The sequence below is a fragment of the Artemia franciscana genome, chromosome 6, assembly GCF_032884065.1.
Source record: "Artemia franciscana chromosome 6, ASM3288406v1, whole genome shotgun sequence".
In the NCBI taxonomy this organism is placed as follows: Eukaryota; Metazoa; Arthropoda; class Branchiopoda; order Anostraca; family Artemiidae; genus Artemia; species Artemia franciscana.
Window position 1 is genome coordinate 20,616,624 of NC_088868.1, and position 15,392 is coordinate 20,632,015.

The following is a 15,392-nucleotide window of genomic DNA, read 5'->3' on the forward strand; positions in this document are numbered from 1 at the left end:
ACTTTTTAACTACTTGGATATTTTTCAAGGGGGTGGGTTAAAGCACCATGTGCCCCATCCCTTTGATACAGCCTCGTCATTATTAATATATATCATACCTTTATCGCAGGAATTGCCATAATTTGTTGTTTTAAATGGAACTGGAAACGTATACCCTCCCCGTGGAAGAATCCGGTTCAGATGGACCTTACCCATCACCTCTCCATGATTGGTACTGATCTCCAAGAAACAGTCTTGTTTGCACAGGACTGTTTGGAATAGAGGTGAAGAGTCATATCTCTTTCTACGATGGACCACATGCAGGAGCTTTAAGTAATTCAACTAAGTCAGGAAACGTATATCTGAAGGAGTTGCTTTATTCAGGTTATCTCTTTCTTCCAGTTCTTCCAGTAAACGCTCAACACAGGGGTAAATCATGCGGTAAGTAAGCTCAAGGACTTACAGCCTACTTGGTGCTTTTGATATTTCTGGCACAGTAAGATATATACAAAAAAGAGAACATTGACGATATTTGCAGTTGAAATTAATCCGAATTCTGGTAACAGGGAAATCTGTATTAAAGAGGATAATTTTGTTATCACCTACACCGTAATTGTTGATTGCTAATTGTTAATTGTTGAGACATAAACGACAAAATTTAAATTGTAACTCAGGTACTAAAAATCTAGTACAATTTGAGTGTCTTTCCTAAGTGTAGTTATTTTTGTTGTACATTTATAAATTAAGTCTAGTCTTTAATGTAAAAAAAAGTCCGGATATATGTAAAAACTTTTTAAGAACATTTTTGCTCTATATTTAACAGACTTTTTTTTTATAGGGCAATGATTCCGTCACAGAATGTGTTTATTTAGATCAAAGCTTTAAATTATATCATTCGTTCAACGAGCCAATTTTGGATAATAAGAGGCTACCTAAATCAGTAAGTTTCCAGTCCTTTTATTTCAACCCAAATTGCTTCTTTTTTTTACTCGAAAAATCCACGCTTATATATAATGTTTGGTAAAAATGCTGTATCTCCATAAACAGAGGACTTGATAATGTTTAGATATTGAAGGGGGTGAATGTATCATTGGTGACAGTGCAAGTTGTAAAAAAAAGGTAAAAGTAAAGAATATGGCATTGAACATTACGCTCCCTACCGATAGTACTCATCTTTGTTTTATGCCCCTTCAGCTAGGAAGTCCAATACTTCAGCTGTCCAAATAGTTTACTCCCATCCCCACCACCTAATGCGCAAATATATAGCCCAAATTATTTTATTATATAAACTAAAGGTTATATGAAGGTTACAATTAATTAGGATTAACCTAACTTCACTTCTTGGGTGTGTTTCGTTTAATTAATAAGCACTGTTTTTTTCTTTATCCTAACATCTTACTTGCATGTTACAGAAACTGAAATTGAAATGGCAAGAAATTGGCTTCAAACGCTTAGGCTATATCAGCTCTAATTTATTCCCAACTATTACCTACTTATATGTCTTTGCATTTTTTTTTTTTTTTTTTTTTTTTTTTTTTACTAAACAAATCTTACAACGGAATTTTAATAAAGCTTCTTTGAATCAACAATTCTGATGGACGAAATGTTGTATTGTGTACAGTTTTTACGTGGTGATTTTTGAATTCGCTTCGCCTGAATCCAAAAATTCAATGAAAAGAATCTTCATAAAATCATTGGGTACAACCATGAGTTTAAAAATAACGATACATTTTTGAATTTAGCAGATTAGTTATATTAAAAAAAAGTCATATTAAAAAAGTTGTATTAAAAGTTATATTTAAAAAAATTCTAAGAAATTAATTTCTATCCAAGCGTCGAAATATCATAAAAAAAAACAAGAAAAACCATTACGCAAAAATTATTTGCGATTGAAATATTTTCATCCCATATTCAAAAAGTAGAAATACTTACTTTGGCTAAACTGTGTTTTCTTGTGCCACTAATATTCAATATAATCAACTTCTTTTAATTGGGATCTACAACCATTTGCATAGGTTGCTCTTACTCTTTTCGTGGTAATCTTAATGCATTCAGTAGTAGTATGGGTTCTGTAACTTTAAGCGCCTAGTATCCCCATTACTTTAAGCGCACATTACCCCATCATTCCTACATGGTGCTATCGCAATTTTCGGTTGATAAGGGAAATTCTTGGAAATACATACCATATATTCTTCCTGAAACACTGCCATTAATACAAGTGCACTGAACCCCATCATTCCCACGAAAAACTAGTGTTATCGCAATTTTCAGTTTATAAGGGAAATTCTTGGACATGCATGCCAGGTATTCTTTCTGAAACATCGCCACGAATATAAGGGCATAGTACACCATTATCTCAGCCAAATATTTTGATGTAAAAGAATGACCTTCCAAGTTATTTTCATATTTTTCTCGGTGAAGTGGGTCTTTGGATACAAGTGGAAAAGGAATTGGAAAAGGGTTTGAATTTAATCGATCAATTTCAGATGTTAACCGTGCAAAAGAAAATATTCTCTGAGGAAATGCTTGACACTATCATGGAAAATGATTCTCCAACTTTGGACTTTTGTATGAAGCCTTTGCGTTATGGTCCAAATGCATTTATTCAATTTATTGACGTACTAATTGAAACGAGACTAAATGATATTGTGGATTTACTTGGACACTACCTAAAAACATTCAAGTTTCCATGATTATTTTTCAGTCTCTGTTTTTTTTTTGTGAGAGCAGTCGACAATTTAAAAAGTCTTGTCAAAAACAGATATAATTGATTTTAACGTCACTGGATTACTCCTCTCTCTCTCTCTCTCTCTCTCTCTCTATCTCTCTCTCTCTCTCTCTCTCTCTCTCTCTCTCTCTCTCTCTCTCTCTCTCTCTCTCACTCTCTCTCTCTCCTCTCTCTCTCTCTCTCTCTCCTCTCTCTCTCTCTCTCTCTCTCTCTCTCTCCTCTCTCTCTCTCTCTCTCTCTCTCTCTCTCTCTCACTCTCTAGAAGTCAAAGAATATTCCTATTGTTTGCAAGTCAGTTTCTATTTGGTGATGCGAGAGTCAACACAGTGAAGCAATGTTTTACCTAAGTCCACTACGTTTATATACATTGGGTGGCTGGTCGTCGTGTGAGAACTGTACTACAGTTGATGACTATAACGAAAAGTGTAGATTACGCAATCCATGTAAATTGCATAGAGAATACGCTGTATACATTAAGAATTGTAATTCATGTTTTGAAGAGGCTTGTGACTCTCACCCTAAAAGGATACCTATGCTCCAATTGTCACTATGATAAGTGCGATCAGTGGGGAAATGCTTACCCTGGCATGATTGAAAAAACCCTAAAAGTGATTTCAGTTTTTTTCTAAGGGTTTGGTATCGTCGTGGATTTAAATTGGTTTGGAAGCACGTTTCTATTGTACAAACAACAAAATAGTAGGGTTTCTTCGTCATCGTTTTGAGGACAATGGTAGCTAGGATTGTAAACCTATTGATTTGCATTTGACTGTTCCAGAAAGTGTTTCTTCATATGAGAATAAAATATACATTCATCATAAGATATAGTAATGCGTTAAAACCACAGCCTTTGATGGATAAATCTTTGACTCGCTTCCGATTTTGAATAATTAATTTCCCACTTCTTTCAAGAAAGTTTTTGATGTGAGGTGTGTAGAATCCATATGGTAGATCAAGAGGATCGAACAATTCTTTATTCTTAGCTGTTTGAAAGATGCATAGTCAATGCTCCGTCTGTACAGTCGATGGACTACTATTAACAATGATAATGGTATTGTTTGTACTATGAATATGTTCAAGGAAATCCGAGTGTATGCAATAGGATTTGTATTTGGACATGTATAGATCCAAGTTAAATGCATTGATTATTTGATTGGTGTTCATGGTGCCAAGTCTAATAAAAATTTTCAAATTTTTCAAAATTTCAAATAGCTGTGAATCGTGATCTAGGGATTCCATTGTCAACTCATTTAGGGACTTACAGAATTTATCAAAGGATAAATTGTAGAGAATAATTCCATTTAGTGTACATGCAACAGAGGAAAGTCCAAACATTTCAAAATCGTGTGGAGAATATGTCCATGATCCTATAACCCTGGCAATTTTTACAAAAGCCAAAGCAAGTTTTGAAGGAATTTCACCATTGATAAATGAAGAGTCGGTGTAGGTAGTTGAGCCGGTGGCAATATGTCGTTGATTGGTGATTGTGTGAGGAACGAGCAGTTTGATATTATTTCCAGAGGCTCTTAATTCTTCAATTTCCAAAGCAACAGAAGTCGTAACCTGTTGTTTTCATATATGAAATATTGCCGAGGTGAGATTGACATTTGCATCAGATGATGTATCAAGTGTTTTTATCAATATGAAATTGGACGGAGCAAGTTGTAACTTTACGTCAAATTCACATTGGCATGCATCCACTGAGGTATATTAAATACTTCATGATTTAGTTTACCAATTAAATGATACTCCTTGCTCACCAACCAAGTGAATTCACCATCAGTATCAGCATTCGATCTATAGTCATAGCCCATCGCCACACCACTCAGTTTCTTATAGGACTTTGGAGTCATCCGCATAAGTTGTATCTAGCTTGCATAGTTTGATAGATCGTTGCTAGTGCTCACCTGTCTTCCATTTATGTAGACTCATATTTGCCCAAACAAATATTGTAGTACGAAATTTTCGTAGGATAATCCATCGGTAGCGGTGGGAGTTTGATTGTCAGACTTTTCCCTTATCACATGTTTTAAATAAGTAAATGTGGATGATAAATCTATGAAGTAGTCTTCATTGGAATACATTTGAAAATGTATGATTTCGGAGAGTGGTTGTTGTCGGTAGAATTGCTCATGGTAACCATGTTTTACAATGACATCTACACTTTCTGTGTTGGAAAGATTTAGAGATGAGGTGACTGTGGGATAAGATTCTTTTGGGTAGATATGTCATTTCACTCTAGGAAAAGAAATCCTTTTTCGATCTAACGCTTTTTCTTCTCGGCTTCTTTTTCTTCTTTGACAAGAGTGATGTTTTGCGCTTTTGACCTGAGTAGAAACTGATGAGTGATGAGGTGTTTCTTGACTCTTATTTCGCAGTTGAGAATTTTAGGTAACCTGATGATTTGGACCAAATAACAAAGGTGGCGGTGATCAAACGTGTCCAAAAATTACGCTTCTTCTGCTTCAGTGGCCAAATCTCGCAAGCGTACAGTAGCACAGCTCGAATGGATCTGTTACTGTCTATAAATGTTTATTTGAGTAACAGCTGCTTTTCGTGTCCTACGTCATCTGAAACCGTCTCCCTCAGGGGTTTTTCAGTTCAGGTCTTGCGTAGACTGCAAGTGAAAATTTAATAGGCGTATTTTTGTCTGTGTGATTCATCGGGATTAAGTATTAGCGGTATATTCTTATTGTTGATTAGCCCGGTGGCACGAAGAGTCATTAGGCTACCCATGATGATTCTCGTGTGTCTCCAAGATCCGTAAAACAGTAACTGCTGCGGCTAGAAATTCCTTACTCCGCAATGTCAGCAAGATAGTACCGATACCCTGACGGACACTCATCCTTCTTTGCCCCGTCTTGCTCATAGCTTCTGTTTTGAACTCTTTCCCTTGATATTCCCAAAGATTTTAAGTCATATTTCACAGTCCCAACCTATTGCGTATAGTCTAACCTTTTCTCATGTCACCTTATCAGCTATTCATTAGAGCTATTCTAGGCTAAGTTTGAACTCAAACAGGCAAACACGACAATTTTACTCTCAAGGGGATATTTGTAACTCTTGACTTGTCTGTAAATTTGATTTTACTTGTTGTTCCTAATTATTGATATTTTTAATATTAGGAGCAGGCTGGTCTTGAGTTGTTGGATTCTTGGGTTTCAGACGGCTACATGTACTGCAAATTTAAACGTGATGGCTTACAAATTAATAGTGGTGCAGAATTTGATCTCAGTCAGCCCTGGTATATTCTGCTTGCATCTGCAACTGCTGCTGCTGGTAAGTTTTATCTTACCAGCTTTTCCTTTATCTTATCCTTATGATGCTTGAAGTGTATTCTAACGTCCTGTAGAAGGCTTAGTGCTCCAATTGTTTGAAACACATTTCCTTGAATTTAAAGCCTAAGTGTAACTTCTAAAGTGCACATTACACAATGTGTATTATTCCTATTAGTCTGTTTTGCATCCGCACTGAAAGCATGTCTACAAAATCAGCGGAAATGATGGCAATATAATATGGCTAATTTATTGCAGGCTTAGCCTTTCTTTACATTTTTATCAAGATAATAACTAATGTAAAGTTCACTTTAGTTAATTTAAGCCTGATTCTATCGACTAAATACGGTAAAATGCAATTGCTTATTGTCTATCCAACTTAAGATTTACTTATGTTTGTCATTTCAATTCGACTCGAAGCATTATGTCCATGAATTTATTTTGAAAATAAATAAAATAAATGCTGAATATAATGAATCCTGCAAATAGAGTATATTCATTTTTTCTAATTATTTTCTTTTCCTTAACTTATATTCTGACAAATTAGGCCCGGAAGTCGAATTGGATGTAATCTTGAAAAAACAACTTGACCCACATGCACCTGGATTTGAGATAATTGGTCCCTTTACTAGTATTACTAAAATTGATAGAGGGCTAGGGTTAGTGCCATTACTTCTCAATCTTCTAACTTTAATTCTACATTTTTTAACTTTAAAAATCCTTTTTTGAGGGCAAAAGAAGAAATAGTCCTTTTTATATTCGTCCTAAGTTATAATATATAGTTTTCAAATATCCAAATCAAAAAATGACAGTATCAAAAAATAACCTAAGCGAAGCTATGAAGTAAAATAATTCAATTAAAGAAACCAAGGGCAATTTTTTTTTTTTTTTTGCTTCATTGGTTCCTAGTTACACTTCGAATTTTGTCAAAAATAAAGTCATATTCCAAATGTGAAATGGTTTTCCTCCGTTGGGCAGCTCATGTGGAATAACAAAAGTTTTTTTTTCCTTTTTCTTTTTTTTACCGACTGATAGCAGTCGGTATTGTCAGTTTCTGAAGGCACTCTTGTTTTGGTGAGCTTAGACTTTCTATCAGGGTTTTCTTTGAAAATTTCCATCAGTGTTTTTATTAGAACTATTAAACCGGTTGACATTATCACAAAACTATTGTAACATTCACAAGAATAATCAAAATATGAAAAACTAAAAAAAAAAAAAAAAAAACAACAATATGTAGAACATTGCCAGAAGGAGTTGTATCCGGACTATTAGTTAGTTTGAGCTAATCAAGATACAATTTTAATTCAATCTTGAAATTCGAAATAATAATCAGTAAAACTGATAAGTTTGGCTTAGACAGCAATACATTTTGATAGTAGATAAGCTATTGTTATTGTGATCTATATTGTTTTCAATAGCTCGTTCAAATGAAAATTTATTTTAAAGTGAAGAGAAATAAAGAACCTAATTACAATATTTTGTATGAAAATGACTCTGAAATAGCAGCTTCGGAAAACGTCAGTGATTCAAAAATAGTTCTTAGTCTTACCCTTATCTTTGCCATATTATTGTATTTATCCTGGGGTTTCTATCGTAAGTAAATACTGCAATATACTACTTATTTATCTTTTTTTCCAACCAGCTGTTTCCGAAAATTAAAATTTCCAGAATAGCAAAATACAGACTAATTATAGGACACTATGAAAATATTTTATTTTTGTGGGTTCTGGCTCCAACCCCCTTCCTCCTACCTTCCTAGGCCGTAGTGCAGAAGTTGCTTAAAAAAGAGGATGTTTTGCTTTAATCATATGGGTTACTTCATTATTTTATTTAAAGGACACTACTTTTTAAATATATATGATTCTACCCTTTATTTTATTTAATAGCAAGATGTATTTAATGCGAATTAATTTTCTATCCAATGAAAACTTTCAAAACTCTTCTTAATGAGCTGTACACTGGCTTTCTAGGACAGGCACGCTCATGGGAATATGGGGAAGTAAAATCTGATTCATGTTTAAACTAAGGGACACATATGTCCCCAAAGTTTTGTTCCTGCTCTGGGATTCCTTTTCGTAAGGGATTTAACCCAATGTATTATGTTATGGGGCTTTACTGCCCTTACATTAAAAGTAAAATGTAATAGCATAAAAGAAAAAGGGAATTTTTTTTATTATCTTATAAATAATAATAATAAGTGTTTTCATACGCAAGTCATGCCTGTAGACACGCAAGAAAGTGACAAGAATACCCCTAAGAGATGCTCAAAATAGTCTTTGGGATTTTTATTTGGGGAGGGGATATACAAAATCCGGACCGTTAGCCTTAAATTGAACTTTTTCGGAGTTTCCTATCCCCTGCCCTTTCTACTTATAAACCCCTCCCATCTTCAGATTCAGAATGTTTGTTCCAATGTACGGAAAATATGATACGAGAATAATATAAAAAATAGAAAAGAGAAACCAATGGAAATACAAACTGAATCGTTAATCGTTTAAACCCAATTCAGTGGTTTTTTCTTACAAAAAATATTTTTTCAGAAGATGACGTCAAAAAAGAAGGTAACTCATTTCTAGCAACTTTCTTTTATTTCTCATTTTGAATTTCAAAAAAAAGCGATAGCCAACATAAGCGACTAGGTTAAAATTCTTTTTTACTTTTTTTTTATCTTGAAAATATCAACGGTGTGATCCACTATAAACTTAGAAATGTCAAAATTCTAGATAAATAAGAGGGACTCAAATGCGCTTAGGGTAAGGCTAGGATCTATTGAAATACCTCTTTAGGCTTAATGGGGCAGTCAAGGTGTATATCAAGCTTATTTTATAAAGAAAAATCAATTTGTCATTTACAAATTTGTCAAATTATAAGTAAAATTATACTTGTCCCAATTAGGGACGACAGTTTGCTTCATTGAAATATTCATTATCTGAAAATAAGATTACTTGAGCTGCATCTTCTACGCTTAGCCTATTAGTGTAGTCTTTTACTGGCCTTAATGAGAATTCAAAAAATGTAAATTCGTCTGTCTTATTTCTAAAATTTTTCAGACGTTTTTCTTTTTCAGATAATATACTACCTCATTTTGGGTATTACGCTGCCCATACAGATGAACCAGTGTTACTTGATGATGTACAAACTACTCCTCCGACTCAGCCCAATGCTTCTACAACCTCACCTACTCCCTCAACAGAATCCAGTCAAAACCCAGTATATCAGGATTGCGGTGATACTAAAGGTTGTTTTGGCTACCCCAGCGACTGTGTATCTTCCCAGAGATGTCAGGCTCTTGTGACGTATCGGAATTATTCATCAACTCAATTTGAATTCGAATTATTTGGGATTATGACTTCCTCTAAGAAGCACAAAGCTGCTGGTAGCTATATTGCTGTTGGTTTTTCAGAGGATCGTCGTATGGGGGATGATATTGTGATAGACTGTTCAGTGATCAGCCAGAAAGCCTCGCTGGCCATGTCTTACAATGTTGGGAAGCATAATGAGCGATTTTTAAATGTGAGTATTTTTACATGGCTTATCTAAAGTGAAACTTTTGAGGTAATTATAAAACTGCAGTAAGCATCCTGCAAGCTATTGGTCACCAACCTTTCATTCAGCTGTTGGATTTTATGCTTTCCTCTTTGGAACCCAGAGGCGTCAGTTCACACAAAACTAGGGGGAGCATAAGATGTATTTTCAACAACTAGCGGAGGAGGGGGGGTATTGTCATTTTTTCACAATTTTCCAAATAAAATACCAAAAACGGCTCTTTTCAATGAAAATACCCCAAAAAAGGTATTGCTCAAAATCACGAGGTGGTGAGCAAAAAATCTAAGCGGGCACAGTTTTCTTCCTCTCTCCGCACATTATGCAACTGTGGGAAATATAAATGATATAACCATTTTTTAACTCCACTAAACATAGCCCATTCGATTATTATTTCGAATGACTCGTTGCGTTCTTTGCATCTGTATGTATTTGCTTTTAGTATGTTGTAAATAAAGCTCCCCGAGCCAATTTTTGTGGAAAAATAAGTATCTGGAAACACTGACTTTCCGTTAATATGCCCAGTTTACCCTACTCTGCTTTTTAATCTTCGTTGATTTATTTTAAGAGACAAAAATTAAGACAAATTAACAAAACGAATAACATTCTGGCTGTTCCGATGCGAGCCAGATGGCTTCAAAATATAATTGTTTGTGGAATGTTACCGGAACCAGACTTAAAGTTAGAAAATAAAAGCATTGAAAAATAACGGTTTAACAACTGTAAATTGCTCCCAGTATCCGAGCGCAACTTCCATTTGGGTCTGTTTGATCTAAAATATTTAGCTTACAATATATTTTAATTTTAGCCTCAAGACGGATTACAGCTTCTGGAAGGACGGGAAGACAACGGCTATTTGTACTGCCGCCTTTTGAGGGACAGTGTAATTAACTATGACGGTGAAGCATTCAATATTGGTGAGACGGACTACCATCTTTTGCTTGCTGCTGGACCTGCAGATACAGGTATATTATATTGTGAAAAAAGTGGCAGATAAAAACGAAATTTATAACTTTTACAGAATAAATTACGAGTAATTTGTTTTTGTAAATGACACACAGCTAAGAATCCATTTCGAAATAAATGTGTTAAATGTCTAGGCAAAATGAGAACCAGTGTGCTGTAAAAACAGTGTAACTTCGGTTGTATGTGATAGTGGCAAAGTAGTCGTATTTTAGACGTTTTATTTCGTACAACTTTCTGTAAATGTTTATTTTTAATCATGAAATTTGATGTATTTTTAATAGTCAAATTTTTCTTTCTACCTAATATTTTTAGCTAACTGGAAAATACTGTGAACTTTTGAGCTTCACTAGTGCGTTAAATATTACTGTTGGCGTTTTTGTTGCATAATAGGTGCGTCAACAAAACTATACTTTCTAAAAGACGAATTGTTGGGTTTTTCTGCAGCAGAAATAAACTTTTTACAAAGGATTTCTAATATCATTTTCTCAGTTAATCTATTTCCATTATCTCTTTAAACTCGATATAAGTCATTGACGCAGAAAACGCCATTACTTGCTAAAGAAATTCCACCGGATGTAAGACAAATGTGAAAACCCACCAGTATAACCATTAGGAAGTTCAACAAGTACCGATATAAATGTTAAAATATCGTGGAAATAATGGTAGGGCCATCATTTGTTTGGGGAGAGGGCTGGGCTAATTGAAAATGTTCCGAGTCCGGTAATTTCTTTTGTTTTAGGTGGATCGGAAATATTAAGTCAGATAGCTACTTGTGGTGTGGGCCCTTTCCTTCCCTTTAGGCTTCATGTTGATAAGACGGCAGAACTTTGTTAATGTATTTACACCCTATTGGTCAAACTATTGCCTGACATCAAGCTCCGCAGCCAAACACTTATATGACTGAAAAATGATTTTGCTTTGGACTTAACTCATTTTGGTTGCCACCTAAGCTTGGAATTGGACAGTATCACGTTCCTGGGTGGTATTATTAGTAAAAGATGTAAGAAGTAGAATAGACAAGGCCCGGGTTGTTGTTCTGGTTTAAAAAGTTTGGAAGAATAGGAAGAAACATGGTGCTTCGGAGGACGGAGGAGGATTTGTTAGTTGTTTCCTGGAGGAATTGTCTACGGAGAATTTTGGATACCCATTCGACTAACCGTATATTAAACAATAAACAGTACGAAAAATGTGGCTCTATAACCTTTTCTAGGGCTATAATGAGTGAAAGGTGGCAACGATGTGTTTTTGTTTGTGAAGGATGACAGATTGACAGAGATGGTCCTTTTCGGCCATCCATCTGGGGCTAACCTAAAAACAGGGTGTCCCCGAATGGGATGAAATGAGGTCGTAAGGAAGGATTTAAAGGAAATGGAAATTCTAAAGCAGGGATAAAGATGAAAATTTTGAATAGATGGGGTGGACGAGGAGCACGCGGTGCGTCAGCCTCTGGTGACTTGGTGCTGTCGTAAATTGCTATTTGTAGTAGTAAGATGGGAAACCTATGGAGTGTTTCCACCCTGCATTGTTGATGATATTTATATGATTCCAATTCAACAAATATTTCTTGTAAAATCTGCCTACAAAAAATGAGCAATTGGCGTAGTTTTGACCCCTTATCCCTGGAACCTAGTGAGTTATGATGCCCCTTTAAGGCATATTTGTGGGACATCTCGGCTATTTTTCGCAAAGTGGCTACCTTAAAGTTTTGATCCGATGCCATCAGGGGTAGGCTATACACGACGCCCGGGTGCATATCAGGCCTTCGAAACTAGACGAAGAGGTCACGGGTCCAATTTGTACGTCGAATCACATGTATTTAAATTTCTTGCAAGATTCTGGTTTTAAAAACTTGCAACATAGACTTGTTGATCTTGTTCTCAAGAACTTTACGGTGAGGCCCCCTCCTGGAGGTATATTCTTGGAGCTTTCGATCCTTGTGGGTGAAATAATATATGTCCTGATTCTTAAACATCGTTTTTATAGTTTTTAATGATTTAAGTAATAGCTTCTAAACGTCGAACTGTTGTGATAAAAAGTTTAATTTAATTGTGTGGAGTGGAATTTGGATTGGGGTAATAACCTTCCTAATATTTAGGAAAACCCCATTTTATTCAGTAAAGCAAATACACCTATATGAGCCCTTACTGTCGAAGGGCTGTTACACAGAAGTTAAGCTGAAGCGGGAAGATTCGGGAGTGGAAGGGGTGGTACCACTTCACCTTTAGGATTATCTTGGTCTTGATATGAGAAACGAATAGACATAAAAAAAGCAACAAGGTTTTCCAAATGAAGTTAAGAATGACATTAAAACTTCAAACAAACTGATATTGTCCTATGTACCAGAGAAGCTGCCACAACCTCACCCTCCATTCTCAGAGTTACTTTTTGAATTTTTCTCAGTGCTTTAAAAATGGGTGCTCTAGTGCAAGAGCAATGTGTATTTTTTTTATCACAATGCCTCGAGAATGAAATGACCTATTTGTGTTTTGAAAGGCAGTAAAAAACAAAAACAAAAGCTACGACTTTGCAAGAAACCTTACCTACTCATCCTATATGCTGCGGTCTAAATTCCTTTCTTGAGAGCACTTGTCAAACTCACCGTAAAGTACTTGGGCTCAGGAGGCAACAAACCCTCTCATATATGGGATTTCGTTTGTTCATTTTTAGGTTTAACGTTACTCTTTACTCTCAAACAGATTTAGATTCGATAAGGGAGGTACTTTCAAAACTCGGTACCTGGCAATAATGTCTACGCGTTAGCCTTCGTACCTCAGGCTCCTTATGACCCTCTCTGCCAGCTCTCCGACAGGATTAGTCTCTGGGACAATGCTGGATGTTAGTTAGTACTAAACAGTCCAATGAACCAGTCCTGCTTAAAAATTGCTCAGTTAACTAATACATATCCGGATCACCCTAAGATAATCCCGACTCACGGGCAAATAGGATTTGTGTTATATATATATATATATATATATATATATATATATATATATATATATATATATATATATATATATATATATATATATATATATATATATATATATATATAATTCCGTTATCATATCTATCAATTCCAGACCGTATACACAAGCACAAAATCAAAACTGTAAGTCAAGATAAGGTCCATTTGAATGACTTTGGTAGTGTAATGACCAGTGATCTCTCTGTGCTGTATGTATGGCACGGCATATTGATGACGGTTTCGTGGATGTTCCTTGTCTCAGCTGCCACTTTTCTTCCACGTCATCATAAACAGTCATGGAAAGACAAGCAGATCTGCGGCACTGCTACGTGGTTTGCAGTAAGTATTTGCATTGTTCATTAGAGGTGTTATTTCTTCTTACCAATGCCGCATCCAGGGGAGGTGGGTTACTGGATTTGAACCTCTCCCTCTCCCTCCCTCCCGAATTTTTGTCCAATTCGTAAAAACACAACAAAAATGTATATAAACAAATTTGTTATACGATTTTAAAGGTTTTTATATACCCCCCCCCCAAACAAACAAAAATCCCGGATACACCCTTGCTTCTTACGAAACATATTTATGCAGATTTTAGCTGTGGTAGTTATTTTATTCATGTGGTATGTTTAATTTTCATTTAATAGTTTTTATCTATTAGGCAGTGTGGTTTTACCTACTGACCGAAAAAACTACCTGTGGCGTAAAAAAGAAAAAAAGCTCTTCTTTAGTTTTACGTGTGTGTTTTTGTCGCCAATTTATGCTCCTGGAATTAATGCATCGCTTTCATTCTCCCCCCCCCCCTATTATTTTATCTAGCCCATTATAAGGGCAAATTTTTTATATTTTTTTTATTTTGCCCAATATTTTTCCCCATTATAAGGCATCGCTTTCATTTCACCATTATTTTATTTTGTCTTTGTTTTCTCTCGGCATTCGAGCAATAAAAAAGCTTATTAGAAATGTTTGACTAATTTTATGCTAAATGACCTTGAAATTATAGAAGTTGTATACTTCCTATTGTTGAACTAGCATATTCCATGATATTGAAGTGACAAATATACGATTTGGATAAAAATCATCTCTTCCTGCTTATTTTCAAGATATTTTCCCGGAATATTTCTCCAATGTTCCTCTAAGGCGGAGAATAGTTAACTTTTGCTTTTATATTTCTACAGGAATATTTAAAAACTACCTAAAATTGGATGTGCCTTCTCTGGCTATATGAAAAAAATACTTATACTACCGAAAAAATTAATTGATTCCCTTATAAAGCAAATGGAAAAGAACCCAGAAATTTTTTCTTTTTCCTTGATTTTAAAAATATTTTAGTTGTATCATCTCAATGTTATATCAAGGCGAGAAACAGTTGTAGAACTGCTTTCCTAGATTTTTCCAATGGTTTGAAAAAGCTATTCAACAATGCACAGAAAGTCACAGTGACTATGGAAAGCCAAAAGCTAATCAAGAACAACTCTCAAATATGTTTTAATTCTTTTGACTCTATTATCAGATTTAACTATATATTTCTAATTTTATCACACCGTTTCTTACATCTCCTGAAAACCTTATCTTGGAAAGTCATGGTGAATTTTTGAATAAGAACTTGCTAGAAAACTAGATTGCAGGTTTCATTCCAACCACAAGTTTTTTGCCCCCCCCCCCCCAAACAAATCTCCTGGAAACGCTCTTAGTTTTGGTACATATTTCTGGGGGGGCATGAGTAGAACTCCCAAATTACACATTTTCTCCAACAAGGCAAGGAATTTAAAGGTAAGAGCACGCCATACTTTTATTTTTATCCAAAACAGGTCCAAAACAGGGACCTGTTTTGCTATTGTATAAATATTGTAACACATTGTACAAATCTCTCTAACTGTAGCAAATTAGCTGTATTTTCATAATTGTTCTTCTGTCCTAGTCTTAGAGCTCAATCATTTCG

General features: G+C 35.1%; 1 protein-coding gene across 1 annotated transcript in view; it reads left to right on the top strand.

Annotated features, from left to right (window-relative positions):
- Positions 1-15,392, top strand: part of LOC136028171 (uncharacterized) — a gene marked incomplete in the record, with an annotated part of 66,270 nt that overhangs the window by 43,429 nt on the left and 7,449 nt on the right. The window contains 5 exon segments of the mRNA XM_065705860.1: positions 818-919; positions 5,830-5,983; positions 9,047-9,492; positions 10,331-10,487; positions 13,569-13,792. Coding sequence (XP_065561932.1) covers positions 818-919; positions 5,830-5,983; positions 9,047-9,492; positions 10,331-10,487; positions 13,569-13,792 — 1,083 coding nt within the window.